Source organism: Pyrgilauda ruficollis, unplaced genomic scaffold (assembly GCF_017590135.1).
Source record: "Pyrgilauda ruficollis isolate IOZ18807 unplaced genomic scaffold, ASM1759013v1 scaffold17, whole genome shotgun sequence".
Taxonomy (NCBI): domain Eukaryota; kingdom Metazoa; phylum Chordata; class Aves; order Passeriformes; family Passeridae; genus Pyrgilauda; species Pyrgilauda ruficollis.
In genome coordinates, this window is record NW_024515875.1 from 249,698 (window position 1) to 266,376 (window position 16,679).

The window sequence follows — 16,679 nt, forward strand, 5'->3', positions numbered from 1 at the left end:
CTTTTTTTTTAAACCTGCTATCACAAAACTCACATTGAAATATTTCTAGACTTACCACACAATGATGATATTTTGGCTGCATCCAGTCTGCCGAGGGAAGCAAAAGAAGTATGGGCAATTACCTAACTATTGTCAGGAAGACAAAAATTATTGCTTTTGTATGTTCCTATTTACCAAAATCATGTTGAACCCAGGGAAGAAAGGGCCCATCTGTGCCTAAGCAAACACATGAAACATTTAGGAGAGACTTTTGCAGTAAGAAACTTTCCCTGGTTTTTAAATTCTGCCAAAACATGCACTTACACAAAACCACTGCCATTGCTGAGACAATACCTTCACATAGGTTCACACCATGAACCTCTGAATTCATTTACTAAGTTTCAGTAGAGAGAGGGAAAGCAAAAGCCAGGAGCTTTTGTATTAGGTATTATAATATATAGGTATATGTATAATATATAGGTTTTGACCTGGGAGGCACACGGATCTCATGTGAAAGAGTGAGAAATGAGATATGAATGTATGAACTAGATCACACTGATAACCTGTAAAACATAAAAGCCGGGAAAAACCCTCAATAATTTTGCAAAAATCATCCTCAAACAAACCACCTCAAAACAAAACAAAAAACCTTCACCATTCAGTAGACAGAAGGTGTGTGACTTTCCACACAGAAAATTCTGGCCGATCCTGAAACCCAAAACTTAGAAAATTTTGTTTTGGGTTTTTACCTTGTGTAAAATAACAGTATGCAAGACTGAAACCAAACAGATGGAGATCCCTTCTCGCATCCTAAAATACCTCACATGAGCTATTGCCTGTGGGCTTTGCAGTAACATGTCACACATGCAAAAACCTATTTGTTTCATAAGTCTGAATATCCTACCCTTCATTTTCATTAAGGTCTCCATGACAGATGAATCTGGGAAGGGCCAACCAAAATTCCCAGTGTGTTCTTCCTAAGGATAGCCTGAGCTTGTTTCTCTGCAGCAAGGAGGCTGCACATTTTATCCAATGTCTAACCAGGAGTCCCAGCCTGAATCAAGGCCAGTCCCAAACAGGGCAGAGAGCGGGGAAAAGGTACTGACATCTCTACAAATTTCAGGGAAACTGATGCCTGCAGGGAGTTCAGAGATAGCCACAGTGAGGAAAAACTGAAATTATCAACTGAATTATCCAGCTACATAAATGTCTATAGTCCAGGTAGTTTCCAAATATCCAGGGAAAAGGACAACTTTAGACACATTGTTTCTAAGATAGGAACATTTTTGTTTCACATAGCACGATATCATGGTTTTGCTTCAGGGAATGATGTAATTACAGAGTAATTATACATTGGAGCCAAAATTACAGCAGCTGAATAATAAATATTAAACTATGTTTATAATAGTAATAAATACTAAATTCAATAGTAAATTAAATATTAATAAACATTAAACTACAAACATTATATTAAATAATGTTAACTATTTCTTATGCTCATACAAAGAGAAAATTCTATACTTGGAAAGTAAATTTGTATAATTGAAATTGGAGTAGCTGAATTTTACTTTTGTTTAATAATAAAAATCTGTCATACAGATAGTGCAAGATTCACATTTTTTTTTGTTTAGCAAGACAAGCAGATTGAATAGCATTGCAGAATTTACTTTTTCTAACACCTGATGTTATAGCAACATTTCTTCACCAAAAATCTCTCTTGCACTAATCCTTATAAATAGTCCACTATTAGAATCTAATTACAGAATAAGTATGAAACATTTTACTTTAAAAACAAAGATAAAACAAACCTGAACCCAAGTCACATACAGAACAAACACCCAAACCCTATTAATCTCAGAGGCAATTCAGCTAATTGTGTAAAATTCCCCTCAAGCCTCTATTCCCAGCAGTACAACGCTAAAGACATTCTATGTATTTTACTTTTGATTCCTCCTCAACTTTCTGAACCCATGAAAATATGGGTTCAGAAGGTTGAGGAGGAACCAAATGTATTTGGTTTGTGCACCTGCAACTTCAGAGTCCTCCCACTGCAATGAAACCCTTGGCTTCACACTGTGGCCTCATGGCAGGGGTAGCACCTCATGGAGAAGACAAATCACCTCAAGCATGTCCACTGTGTGTCAACTACTTGCTATAGGAACTGTACACTTGTAATGTGATAAATATACTGTCATCTTCCAAGACTACCATCAACTTGGCAAAATGCTAGACCACAAACTAGGAGAGCTGAATTCCTGTGGAGGAGAGAAAAGAAGGGTTTACAAGAGGTTGTTTCAAATTATTACCAGAGAGAAGGAAAAAAAAATCAGTCTGCACTTTAAGTACTGATTTCTGAGCTGGAAGTCTAAACCTTCATTTCACATTTCAAAAGAGATACCCAGGTTTGCCAAAGAAATGTTGTGTGATGCTTCAAGGAGCTCCAACTCTTGATTTTCTCATGGATCATCACAAAGAGGTCTATTATGCAACCATCTGAAGAATCCTATTTAAAACAAAATTTGACATCTGTGAACAGGAGTATACATTCCTAACCATATATTCCTAATGTGAAAATTTCAAATTTGTTCAAGGTAAGCATCTTATGCTTTCATGCTGTGCACCGTGAATTGTGTGGTTTAAACTGCCAAATATGTGGCAAACACCACTTAAGACTTAGCAGGAGATGGGCTGAGATCAGTTATCCTACAGAACGGGCTTAACTTGAGTTCAAGGCCACAAAACCAAGAACTAGACACATAGCACAGCTTCTTTTCTCTACCTTTCTCCTAACACAAAATTCAGTGGGGGGGAATGTGTGTGTGTTTATCTATATCTATATATCTGGAGTTTGAGACATTACAAGAATGAATAAATTCACACACCAATAATGAAATGACAGAAAAGTGATACAAATATATCCTTCAAAAGAACCTGGTCAAAACCTCCCACACAGACTCAGCTTTCTAAAGATGACTGTAAGCCTGCACATAGGCAAAATGGACCTGGGAAGATCTTAGCTACCACACTCACAACATATCCTGCAAAACACTACAGGATTGGAAGGGGGAGGAGGAGGAGGCAACAGATGGTGGAAATCTCACAGTACCCTTACCGCGACCAGAATACCATGACAACTCTAACACTGTTCAAAAGGCATCTTACTGTCTCAGAAGAGGCTCCCTGTAGCCAAGGGATGAGGAATCTGGCTTGTGGTCAGATGAACATAGACCACAACCAGCACAAAAATTACATCCAGTTCTTACACATGCACTTTTCCTGTCTGGGAGTGTTCACATCCTTGGCTGAATCCAGACTTTCCTCCCATTTGAGTTACTGCTGCACTTGCAGGATCCCCAAGGGCTTCAAAGACCAAAATTTGACAAGATCCTGTGAGAGGGGAAACAAGTTGCTACTTTATTTTCTTTCTGCTGCTTGACTTCCTGCAATTGCATGGAAATCAAGCAAATGCATGCCAACAGATGCATCAGGATACACAGGTAAGCACTCTTGCATCAGTCTTCCCAGAAAAATGGCTTAATCTTGCCATCTCCCTGCCAGGATGAAACACTTACTTATCCCAGATTCCCTGACAGAAGAACCTGTTAAAGGAGTCTCTTTTCACTAAATGACCTATGCACCATAACAGCACAAGGTCTACTGAGAATGAGAGCACAGCTCAAATGAGATAGCTAGTCATGGCACAGACCACCCTCTGAACTGAACATCCCTCTGGACAGAAGCCACTTCAAACAGTTTTCAGAAAAACACTAATGCAGTCTACTCAAAAGGAAAGACTGTTTTCTTTGGAAGTGGGGGAAATCTACCACAAAGCAATGTATTTCACTTAGGGGAAGAATAAACGTCCTAAGCACATTCTATCAGAAGGCACCAGTTCCAGGAAAGACTCACTGATGCTGTGAAATGGCCATATCCTGGGATTCTAATTATTAAAAAGACTTGTTCATGTTCTACCCCAGTTCAGTAGGTGCATTTGCTGGCCTAAAGGTCACACCAGGACTGCAAAAGATGAAAAAGACAAACCTTTGTGGGATCCCTTTTCTTCTTGCCCCAGTCCACTCTTACAGTGATGGGCAGAGGATTGCAGACCTCTTTCCAAAAGACATGTGCTTTGCAGTCTCCCATTACATTGGTATGCCAAGCAATCAGATTTCAACTCCTTTTAAAAAGTCAGTCTGTTGGTAGGAGTCCTATCCATTTCAGCAAATCAAAAGCACTGCCCTTTAAGGGATGCTAAAAACCAGAACAACATAATTCCTTGGTTAGTCATGGATTTTTGCAAGAAGCAGCAAGTTCTTAACAATTCAGGGTCCTCACCCTGGGATTAATGGAATACGTAGTCCTGTGAAGGATTTTGCTAGCTCATAAATCAATCATTGACTAAAAAGGAAAACACCAAAAATGAAAATAAATGCCAAAATATCTCTTAAAACTCTAAGATGAAGCCATCTCTGAAGGATATTTCAGTCCTTCCCACAAAAGTTGCAGGGATTTCAGGACCACCTGCTAATTCGCTGCTGCCAAAGAGACATATGCAGTTTAATCTCTACTTCAGAACATGACGGCAAGAATGGAGACCAAGTTAACATCATAGAAACATTTGGTCCATTATTCACCTGGCTCTTAAGGAAAGTACATTTTGACACTTCAGATTGCTTGTTCATCATCAAGAAAAGAAAATATCTCCTTTATATGCAGAAAGACAGCATTCAGTTCAGAGATGAACAAGATCTTTAAAACACAGAACAGAAAATAACCTGTGAAAAGAACAAGACCATGAGCAACTAAGAATAGATGCAAACTTTGCTGAGTCTCTAACTTGCAATTATTTGATTTATCAGAATGTTTCAGTGTAAAACAATGGCATTGCTCTTAGAATCTGGACCCAGCCTACCAAGCTGCACAAATCTGATGAGCTTGAGAACCATCACATTGTCACTTCAAGTAAGATACCAGTGCAAAATCTTCTGTAAAACAGGAACCTCATAACATGAAGGAAAGCACAACAGTGCAGAACACAGGTCTTCTTGTGCTATTCCATTAGCACAATTACAGAAAAGTAATCTCTGTTAAGTACCCAAAGCACAGTGGTCTGTGATTTCAGGAGATGTGACTTTATGATCTGGATGTTCCCTTTCAGTATTCTTTTAATTTTGACACAAGCAATAATGCACCATATGAGAATGCTGGCAAGTATCCTTGCTTCTTCTATTTACATAGCTACAATCCCTGTTGTTTAGCAATTGAGCTAAAACAGATGAAAGATCACAAATGCAAAGCACACACAATCAATTTGTTTTTAGCAATTGTTGTTTATCGTTTTCTACAGCATCTTATATTGTCATCCTTCCTGGTGGTACAGAGAAAAAGGACTTAAATTAACTCTATACAAAGGTTTGCCACAAGACACAAGTCAACTCCCCAGGAGCAATCACAGAGCCTCTGTGAATTACAAACTCTGTTACAAGAAGAAACACTTTTTTCTTACCTCTTTCTTGCAAGACAGCTTTCTTGTACACAGATGCCATCATTATAGAATGTAAGTGTTGGTTGAGACAGATATGCAAAAAGGGAAATTTTATGCTCATTAGTCTAACCTTGAGAGCCCAGGCTTACTGTTTTGGGTGCCACGAACAACATTTATGATACTCATAAATTATATGGGTCTATTTACATTTCTACCTTATGGAAAAAAAGACAACGAAATAAAACGTTGCTCTTCATTAACCCCTCAAGAACATGGAAAGAGTTCCTCAGAACAGAAAATAACCCAACGTACTAAACACTCTGGTGAAAAATTTCGAATCATGCTACTTCTGTCTTAAATCTCTCATTACAGTCATTCCAGGGTCTAATAGCATTGCAGAAAACCAGCACTCTCTGGAATAGAATGGGTGTTTTTATGTTTTGTGCCATGGTGCAGGGCATGAGTAGCTGATGTTCTGTCCAAAACTTCAGGTGGGTTTTGAAGGTGAGTCCCTTAGGTGGCGGCACATCTAAAAGATGGGGAGTCTGAAAATTTGAAGGTGGTGAGAAGTTTCAGGGTAGGTGAATGGGATATTTGGTTTTGTCCATTTCTGAGGTACCACTTTGCTTGCCACACCAGCAGTTTACACTGTGCATTTGGAGTTTTAAATTGCCCTTCTGTTACTCATACCTATCTCCTCTGACAACCATATTAGCACTAACAGCCTTCTCTGGGCAGACAATGCTATAAATAATAATGCCTAACAGTGTACAGGTAGTTAAGAAAGTTTAAATAAATGAACTGAGGAAGAGTATGTTAATAAAGGAGGCTACTAATACCAGAGTGCTTGTGCCTCTCATCAGCTACATTCAAGTACCATTTAAAAAGTGCTTGAAGTATACCTTTAGTATTTCATTTCAACCTCTAATAATTGACATTAATTGCTTAATTGGATAAATATTTGCATTAGCAGATTTCATAGTAGGCACTGGCATTCAGGAATGTCAGAACAGAATACAAGTAAAGTGTACATAAGTGCTCTCAACAAGAAAAGGAAAAACTCCATTCTGGGAGACTGAACAGATGCTCCATAGGAGCACAGCCAGTCTGGCAAGTCAGCTGGCCTTCCCAAGGACCAAGTGCCTTTTGCCAGTGCAATAAGGACTGATCCACCTGATCAGGAAGTAGGCATGACAAACCTAAAAGGGAGTCACAGTTAACTCTCTACAGCCGTAAATACTGGATGACATGTGGCCTTGAAGCCAACAACATACATATATTGCAAGAGTAAATGCTGGGGAGGATGTCCTTCTGGACTGTTTCTCCAAGTTCAGGATTTCCAGGTGCACCCAGTTCTAAAGCTTGAAAAGGTATAAGGCTCTTCCTAATACGCTGGTTTCCCTTTCCTTCCACAAGAAATGTCATATTGACATTTGTTGTCAACAAGTTTGATACTAGCTTGATGTCCAGTTTATACCACTGCTGCAACTTAAATGCATGAAGGGGATTTCTTGGACTATTTATGCATTTCATAGTGTCCTGTGTTTGCGGTATCAAAGCCCACAGACAAGCTCAGAGTACATTCAGGTTACCTAATCTAGCTCACTACTCCTGCATTTGAACTTAAAAGCATAAGCATTTAACTGCACACAAAAGCCAAGTAGGCATCCAGCATCTTACACTCAAAGGAAACCAATAGCCTTCTTCCCAAGTAGTAACAATCTGTAAGCAAGGGGAAAAAGGTGAGTATCCTAATAAACCACACCACGGTGAATAAAGGGAATCTGCATTTGACTGAAAAAAACAGGATGAGCACCAACTAAAACTAATCATCACCAGCTAACATTGCTGCCTGCCTGCTATGAACAACTCTTCCTACATGCACTATAGTGCATGCTATAAAAGCTCTCATCCTAACCTGACACTGTTGATGCTTCACAAAACAGTTCCCACTGCACGCTGCCATGCAAATCTGACATGCCTCAGTTTACTGAAACCTGGAGGAACAAGTTTTTCTCATTAATGAGTGCTTCAAATCAGACTAGAAGAGACTTCAACATTATAGAAAATGTCACTTTCTTTTTTGGTAATGTTTCTGATCAATTCACCCCACTCTCAGGCGTCATCCATTATAAACCAAAAGCTACTTCCACCTCCTCTGTTCTTGCGGAAAAACAACAAAAGGAATCATTCTTAGCATTCAGTGGAAAGTTACTACAGTTAACGAGTACAGTCACAGAGTTTAAGATTTAGAGTCAGAATCTGGTGGGAGTAGGGGAGGAGGCTCCCAAAGAATTTTATCAGCCACAGAATTGAGGCAAAAAAGCACCCAAGAAATCATCTAGTGCCTATCATAGACCATAATGATTTTCTGGACTTTTCAGCAATTAGCTTGGCAGTTTAGTAAGAAAAATTGTGCCTTATTTGTGTTTGGAACATGTTGAATTTCACCTTTGAATCACACGATCAGGTTATTGTTTGCTAGATGGTATCCGTGACCACAGTTTTCCACCAGATGTGGACTATAATCCATTCATTCCTTAATCTGAGTGGTGATAACCAAAACACGAGTTCCTGAGGTTAATCAATATTTACACAGTGTTAGTCATTTATCTGCAACGGCATAAGAGTATGTTTCCTTAACAGTGGCACTTCAAAGGGGCCTAGTTAGGTAAGTCTCCCTTCCACCAGGTACTAATACCTCTAGAGTGCTGGACTTGAGCACTAAAGAAGTAGCAAGGTTTTATACTGCATGATTTTAAAAGTGAACAAGTCATAATCTGCGAGGTAGTTTGGTTTTGGTGGTGGTGGTGCTGGGGAGGGAGCATTTACAGTGCTGCTCACTTCTTGTAGCCTGGATGTGTTTGTTAGTCCCTGCATTTTGCCAAACATGGATAATGCAGCCTCTGTAGCTTGTAGTAGTGGACGACTACTTTTGTGCTCTCCCTTGGGTAGACAAAGGAAAACAGAACACTATTAAAGTGGAACAGAAAGATCTTCCTAGTGAAAAGCTTCTGAACCTAAATCTGCCTCATCATAATAAGTATCTACCTGAAAGGTGAGGTAGGCCTTGTCACAAAATAGGAAATGTGGTTTGCAGTAATGCACCCAGCGCTGCTGCTAAAGATGATGCCTTTGAAGTATCAAGGAGGGAATTGTTACAATGACATAAAACCAGTAAACACTCACTTCACTACAGACATCCAGTAAGGATCACAGCCCAGTCCTGTTGGCTTGCATAAGGTTGTCAGCTTTTGTCAAATGACAAACAGCCTTGTGCAGAAGGAGAATTACCATTCTGGAGGGAATAACACCCACCATCAATTATAGTAATAGTTTTACAGTCTCTGTTTTCTAACACAATTAATTTTCTCCCCAGTTTCTTTCAGCTTCAGAGATATAAACCATGCATTCCAGAACTAACAGCACCGAAAGCCCAACCAGACCAAAGCTGAGCAAGCCAAGGGCGAAAGACCACCACAAAGAAGAGGCTGGTTACAGTGGGAAAGGAAACACACAAACACAGCAGAAAGAGAAGGACGATGTAGCCCAAGCCAGCACCATCCTGAGAAGTCCAAAGGCAGAGAAAAAACACAAAAGTTCTGTCAAGAAAAGAGAGGATCTCTCTCGTGATGACTTGCTATTTCTTCTCAGCGTCCTCGAGGGTGAATTACAGGTAATGTATTGTTCTGCTTTATATTCCAAACTAAAAGACACTCCACCCTCCAACCCCATAATCTCCTCCACCACAAACATATGCTGCTTTTTGTTTTAAGAAAGCACCTTACGCAGTCTGATACAGGACAAATATGAACTGCAGCATACAAAAACACCCCAAAATTATAGCTATTATAGCTATCAGACAGGAAACATGATCTTTATACCACAAATAACTCTCAAAGCAGATAACTCATAAAACTTTCTAGTTGTGCTGCCCCATTCTAAGTATCTTGAATACAAAGCATTTGTCATTGTACAGCTGAGATGGAGAACATATTACAGACCTTTAAGATATTTTACTTAATTATGTCTTATCCTCCCACTCCTATGAAGCCATGAGCTTTACTCCCTATGGAACAGTATGTGCCACTTCACAAGAAGTAACTCATTTAACAGTATTCTAACACTCTGGGCTAGAAAAATCAAAATAGCCATTTTATTTCCCACAGTACAAAGCAAATGTGTTACATGCCACTTAGCCCACAAGTTACTGGATTTTAAGAGTGAGCATTTTTCTACCTAGAAAAGGAGCCATCTGTCAAGTGGTAAATGGTGCTTAACCTGGTCAAACATAATTTCAGGAAGTGGGAACCAGATTTCCAGTGAGCAGGGAAAATATTTCTGCGGCAGACTTATTACACAGAAACAATAAATTTAAAACTACTCACAGACACAGAAAAAAGCAACCTGGCCAAAGAGGCCTAAATAGGTGTAGCACATGGAGTCAGAGTTTATTACCTAGACAGTACCTGGGTAGTTCTAGTCTTAAAGTGTGTGTGTATGTTTATATAATAACACAGACATGCTGAACAGAACACACATGTGATATGAATATTTAATAGCTGCACCAATATTTGAGGGTAGATTCAAGGCAAACTTCTACAGATTGTTTCATTATCCAAACAGAACAATTTCCATGTTTGCAAAACATTTCTCACCTGCCCACTTGGCCTTTCTTAATTTAGGTTAAAGTTCAGATGTCACACATGTTTATGTATTTATTTATATTATACACACACTCTTAATTACATGTGCATCATATAAATGTAAAAATATAAATATATACACACACTCTTCAATTATTAAAGTTTAAAGCTGGAATAGGGAAATGAGAAACTGGAAAAAATGAACCTGACATGAACATTTTAAATCACATCTGAAATTTAAAAGGAAGCAGCACTATGAATGAAAAATATAGGAAATCATCTTTTATCCCTCATTTTCCACCTCCTGTACTGCCAAGTCAAATTACTGAAGATCAGCTGTCAATCCAATCATAACTAAGTTTCTAATTTAGATGTCATTCCTTTCCAAGTTCTAGAACATTCAAGGTGTACAAAGACCACTCTTCTATTTTTTGCTAAGGATTAGAAATAGACTATTTTATATTTCAACATTTGTTTAAACAGTCATAAACGGGGATAGAGAAGTCTTCCAGCCAAAAGGAGTCAGACTAGAAGTGTTACCCTCCCCTGGTATATCCTTGTCTCTGATTTCCTTCCTTCCTAGTCTATCCTTCTAGGATTAGCACATACTTGTTTTTAACTGAGATGATTGCAGAGCACAGACGTTTGAGACAGTTCATGTAGTTTGTATCACTGCAATAGAAGGAGGCAGGGGGGCAACCTTCACCACTAGAGGATGCAGAGTGGGGAAAAAAACCCAAGAGGGACACATCTGTAGTGCGTTTAAACTACAGAAGTCCCAAAACATACAGAATGTACAACACTTTCAGGTTTCAAGAAATATCCCACCATCCTGCACTAACAAGTCAATTTTTAATACCACAAGACATACTTTGACCTGAAGCTTTTTCTTATGAATGCTACACATTAGTCCAGAAACAACAAAACAATCTAATCATTAAAGAAGTACTTAAGTATTTTATTGTTGAACTAATAAAATACAAAGACCAATACTTCCCTCATGTTTTTCAACTGTCTTCACATTTCTGACTGTTTTGGAGCACTTTATGCACACAGTGTTATTTTAGAAGTTTTTCAGTTTTCTTAAAATCAAAAGCAGAGAGCTAAGCTGTAAATACATAAATACAGTTTAACAAGATAAAGCCTTAATTTGTGTTTCTGCAGGCTCAAGATGAAGTTATAGGAGTACTTAAGGCTGAAAAAATTGACTTAGCTTTGCTCGAAGCACAATATGGCTTTGTTACTCCTAAGAAGGTGTTAGAGGCACTCCAGCGAGACGCTATTCAAACAAAGGCTGAGCAATGGCAAGAAGATGTCTATGAAAAGCCTATGGGAGAGGTAAGAATGAGTAATTGATATTTAACCATAGTTCCCACCAAATTCAACAGAAAATCTCACCCACTGCTAGGGAAGGAGGCAAAAGAGCTCTAAATATGGAAAGGAACATGAGTGTAAGTGAGAGCAGAACAAAGTCCAGGGTCCAGCTGGGACCTGAATCTAGTGATCCTCACTTATACTGCAGACTGGGACTTTATACATTGACAGACATGATTTTGTCTAATTCAAACCATCTTGTTTTTCTTTTCTCTTCCCCTTCTGTTATCCACATTCCAGCCCATACAAGCAGAAGCCTCGCCAGCCCCCACTTGTCTCATGGAGGCCCATTTTACCAGTGGCTGCAGAGGTTCATCCAGTAGCAATGACACAGCTGTGCACCTCTGCATATCCCTGCTCCCATTAATTCGGGAGCAGTCATGGGGATACCTGCTTGGTCTGAAGAGTTACTATAATGAGCTGGCATTAGAAACTTCATCCAGGCAGAAATCTAATATTCTCATGTTATGCCTAAGTAACCTTTAGTTTAATTACACTGCAGCAGCAGCTGCCATACTTTCTGAACAATGTTATTTGATTCATTTCTGCCGCAATGCAAATCACTGGATATTAAAACACCTTCACGTCAGATTGTGTTTTTTTATCCCAGGTAGTTGTCTCCAGTTCAGATAAACATTTTTTAATATACTGCTCAGTACAGATAAACATCAAAATATAAAAGCAGAAATTATAAATAAAAGTCTTCTATCAAGTGCTTTCCAAGTTTTTTCAACAGAAACGTACCTAAGGACACAGAGATCATTCCAGACAAAATTATGTCAGGCAAAAGATCAACCCTCATTTCAGAAGCTCAAAGGTTAAAATCTCTGGTTATAATCTGAAACAGACAAAGTTCACCTGTGAAGCTTAATTTATTTTAGAACATTGTGCTACTATGTCACAGAAACTTTGAGCACATATGGAGATTATTTGAGGAGAAGTCTAAAACAGTTTGACAACATAAACTCAGTCGGTTAATTTATGTAAGTTTATACACTCTTTCCTTCTTACATTTAATGGCAGAGAGATAATTTCTAGCACCACTGGATTTGGCAATTTCAAAAGGCAAAGGTAAACACCTGAGAGCAACTGAAAGGGCAGAAGGACCACTGCCACTTCTTGGTCTTGGTAAACCCAAGAATGCTGTAATAGGCAGGCATTCCACAAGTTCAGTTTCAAAATCCCCCTGAATTATGTCAGAGATTCATTTTGTTGTTTTTTTGAGGGTTTTTTTTTTTTTTTTTTTTTTTTGTCTTTTTAAAACACATATAAAGACCAAAGGAGAGATGGAACCAGCCACAAAGTCCAGGAACAGACCATTTAAATTCTCCCCTTTGCTACTAGGACAACGTACCTTTGTATCCACATGCACATTTCACCCTTGAGAGTTTTGCCTGGTAGCTCTGAACACAGACAATCTTCCTAAAACTCAAGTGAAATTACAATCCATTTCACAAGGCAATTGTAAGATTTCCAGTCCTTTAACATTCTCTCACAATTCTCTTATCTATTCTAAACATAAAGTTTCTTGGCAAATTTGATTAAGAATGTAGTGGGAAAATTTGGTGACTGTGGGAACAAGATTCGTAGGTGAAGAAATGTAGGAAGCAGCATTAATACATCTTCCTCTGCTAAACCTATGAGAAATGTGACAGACCAAAACCATTTCTTCTTTGGCCATGAGGAGACAGCAATTTTTTTTTTTTTTTAAACAGGTTTTTCAATCAAACTTGCCCTACAGCTATTTCTTTCTGCAACCTAAAAAATGTCAGATAAGATTACTGTTAGCACTCACATTTGAGGGCCGTAAAAGAAATTAGACTTTTATTTTGGTTTTGTTTCTGACTCAAAGGCTGAAAAGGTTTTCCATTTCTGCGTGGTTTATAAATTTAGAAGTAGTCAGTTTTTGTGAAAAAAAAATCTGTCTTGAGATCAATCTCCACTTCTCTTAAACAGACAATGAAGAGTATTCAACATTCTAGTAAATGCAGAATAACAATATAAGAATAATTTTCCCTGATTCAAAAATAAACAATATTTTTTAAAGGAATCAAAAAAATCAGAGATAGTGATGTAGGAAAAGAGAGATAAAGATGAAGACACTGCACAGTTTCTGGTGCCTTTTTCTCTTCTCTTCATGATATCAGAAAGCAGATTCTGGTTTCTAACTTTCCCAATAATACAGCCAAAGACAAAAAAAAAAATCACATGTCTCACTGTTCGAAATAGAACGAACATCCTACCACTTTGAGAACTCCTCTAAAAGAAGTGAAATGAGAGGAAAGCCTGTATTTTACATCCATCAAGGATAATTAAAAATGGAATCCATTTTTGAAATCTCATTGCCGATCACCTTGGGGACAGATGCACCCTCATCAGTATTTTAACAAAGTCTATCCGATTGTGTCCTCACAACACCTGGTAAGTGCTGGTCAAAACTTTTCAAGGAAACTTGCCCTCCACAGCTGTAGGGCACCAATAAGTCAGTCACAGGAAGAGACTCAAACAGCAGTGCTGACAAGGTGGCTTTCAGGAGAAGACCACCAATGCATCTGCATGGAAATTTGGCTCAGCTAGGGTTGAAAAAGGCAAGGGAAAAAGTGCTCCCAAAATCTCTTGTAATACTAAACTCAGGATCATACATTTATAAACAGTGACTGTGAGGATATTATTAACAGGAATAATATTACACTGAACCTAGGATAAAAAATGTAACTACCCTGGATTTTCTTCTGGCACACCACCAAACACAAAACAATCTAAAAAGAGAAAGATGAACAGTTCAGTTCTGATGTAATGGGTATGAGATACACCATCCTAGTTTGACTTCAGTCAAGAGTTGGTGACAAAATGTAATTAAACTATTAAATTCATGCTTGCTCAACTATTCACAGTTACGTAAGGTTATGCCTCTGATTTTCCATTGTATTGTACAGCATGTTCAAGTATTAATTCTAGCAAAAAGCCCATATGGTTTAGCAAGTACAAAACAACAAATCACTTAAGATTTTATCACTTTAATTTTCAACAGAAGACATTTATACTGCTTCTTATTAGTCCTCTGTGGTTTTTAGCCAGGAACCGTGTAGGCTGAGTAAACTTGTGTGCATGCATATAAATGGATGTTTCTGCATGGGCAGATCTAGATTTGGCCAGAGCAATCTGAGGAACCCAGGGCTGTTGGAGACACTTCTGTGTGAGGATCTCACACCAGCAGGGGTTCACATGACTTCTCTCTCTTCTCTGCTGGAGACGTGGGAGTCAGCCACAAGATCTCACAGGGAAAATGCAAGAGTAAAATTTGCTCCCAAGGGAGGTGCCCTTATCTTGCAGAGGGCCACATCATTTTCTCAACAAACCACATGGAAGTGCAGCAACCCAGTCCCAGGCTCTGCTCGGTGTGGTCAGGCAGGGAGGGAAAGGTGTGCTGCACAGGGACACACAGGTGTTACAAGGCCAAATGCCCATTCCTGTTACATATCTCACACGCAGATCTCAAGTGTGTGCATTAATTGTGATATAGGATTGCTATCTCTCCAATTCTCTCCTTTAAGTCCCACCTGTACCAGGAGACAGTCCTAGCATTTCTTCCCTTCCCTCCTGAGCTCACAATCTCCAGCTTGTTCCTGGCCACAACAGCCAAATGCTCACAGTAGAAATGATTTGACAGCATGCTTAAAAGAAACAGAAATGCATCTTCTACTCCCAGCAACAGGAGAAAACTGCAACATGCAAACTGCTTTAATAGAGCAGCTTATACTTTTCTCTTACTCTTTGATGTGAGTAGGTCTCCCCAAGACACTACTCTTCTTTTTCCCATTTAAAATTCTTTGTTCCAACTCCCTGCCCTGAATACACACCCCACCTGTCCCAAACACCAGCTTGTAATCCAAACTGTTGTAATCTCAACAGTGACAAATGTGCTACTGTGAAGTGTAAAGTACGGAGAGCTGCAAAACAGTACCCTGGAATTAATAACTTTTATTTTTGCATACATGCTGCTTAGATTACTGCTTGAATTAACCTCTTGTAGCCATTCAACAAGTAATCTAAAGCAAACAAAATATACAGAACATATAAAACCCTCCTGGTAGGTTCCACATCCTTTACCAAACAGTGTAAGAAGCAGGACTATTTTATACTTGGTTATGTTGCTTGGCTGATGACTAACCCTCACCTCAATCAAGCATTTACACGTCCAGAACCAGGATCATCTCATTTATGATCAGCTTGTAGCCAGAAATGTCAGTGCTTTCTTATGACAGCAATTTACATATCTCCTCAGATTTTTACATATACTTTTTCAAAGTGGTGCTCCAATTCACATACATGTCTTTACTTTCTTAACCCCACCCATGGAGCCTGCCTGACCTCACACTGAGGGCTGAGACCAGCAGGCACTCCTGCAAAGCTGATGCCCAGTTCATATTAATTTAAGCAAAACAGAGCCATAGTAGCAAGCAGCACTGCATCAGAACTTTGTCAAAAATCAGGAGCCAGATTGCTTTGTGACAACATTGCATATTTACCTGACAGCATCATCTTTAAAAAGACAAGAATTAGAAAATTAGGTGACAGCACTTCATGCATCTGTAAAACCTGTTCCAAAAACCCTTCTGAAATCTTGGATGGTGGGGTGGGAGGAAGATTGATAAAACACCTATCTGGTAAGTTAGAAGCTAAACAAAAGATTTCAATTTTTAAAATTTCCACTTCTGGTAAAATAAGAGAGAGTGTGAAGAAATTAAAATGGACAGTTTTCCTCAACCTGACCTTTTAAGGCAAACCAGTTTTCAATTGCTTTAAAAGATACAGAAAGCACAGCTGAAAGATTCCTGTATAAGGTGACTCTTGCTTATTAAGAGAGATTGCATATTCAAGAGTTTATGTAAGAAATGTTTTTCCAGGGGAGGTCCTGCTTCAGGATCATGATTCCAGAAAGCAGTCACCTTGCTAGGGTAAAGCATACAAATGACCAGTGAACAAGATATAAAAACCAGAATGATCTGCTGTAAGAGCACCACAAAATAGCAGCAAAACAAATAATCACAGGTTTTATCGCATTTCTTGATCAGGCATGAAACAAGCTCAGCTATGTTACAACAGAAAAGACTCTCTAATGTCTTAAGTAGAAAGTGCAGAAAGTTTTAAAAAATGGTTCGCATTTCTGTTGGAATATTTTGGACTCAAACCAT

The 16,679-nt window shown here is 38.7% G+C and overlaps 2 protein-coding genes across 5 annotated transcripts in view; one reads left to right on the forward strand and one right to left on the reverse strand.

Annotated features, from left to right (window-relative positions):
* The window catches only part of CMSS1 (cms1 ribosomal small subunit homolog), a 222,473-nt gene that overhangs the window by 132,321 nt on the left and 73,473 nt on the right, over positions 1-16,679 (reverse strand). The window lies entirely within an intron of this gene.
* LOC121351635 (filamin A-interacting protein 1-like) overlaps positions 1-16,679 on the forward strand; it is a 147,776-nt gene that overhangs the window by 100,513 nt on the left and 30,584 nt on the right. For both annotated transcript variants that reach the window (XM_041463948.1, XM_041463947.1), the window contains exons 4-5: positions 8,844-9,140; positions 11,275-11,448. In XM_041463948.1, coding sequence (XP_041319882.1) covers positions 8,871-9,140; positions 11,275-11,448 — 444 coding nt within the window. In that variant the 5' untranslated portion in view covers positions 8,844-8,870. The remainder of the gene's footprint in view (positions 1-8,843; positions 9,141-11,274; positions 11,449-16,679) is intronic.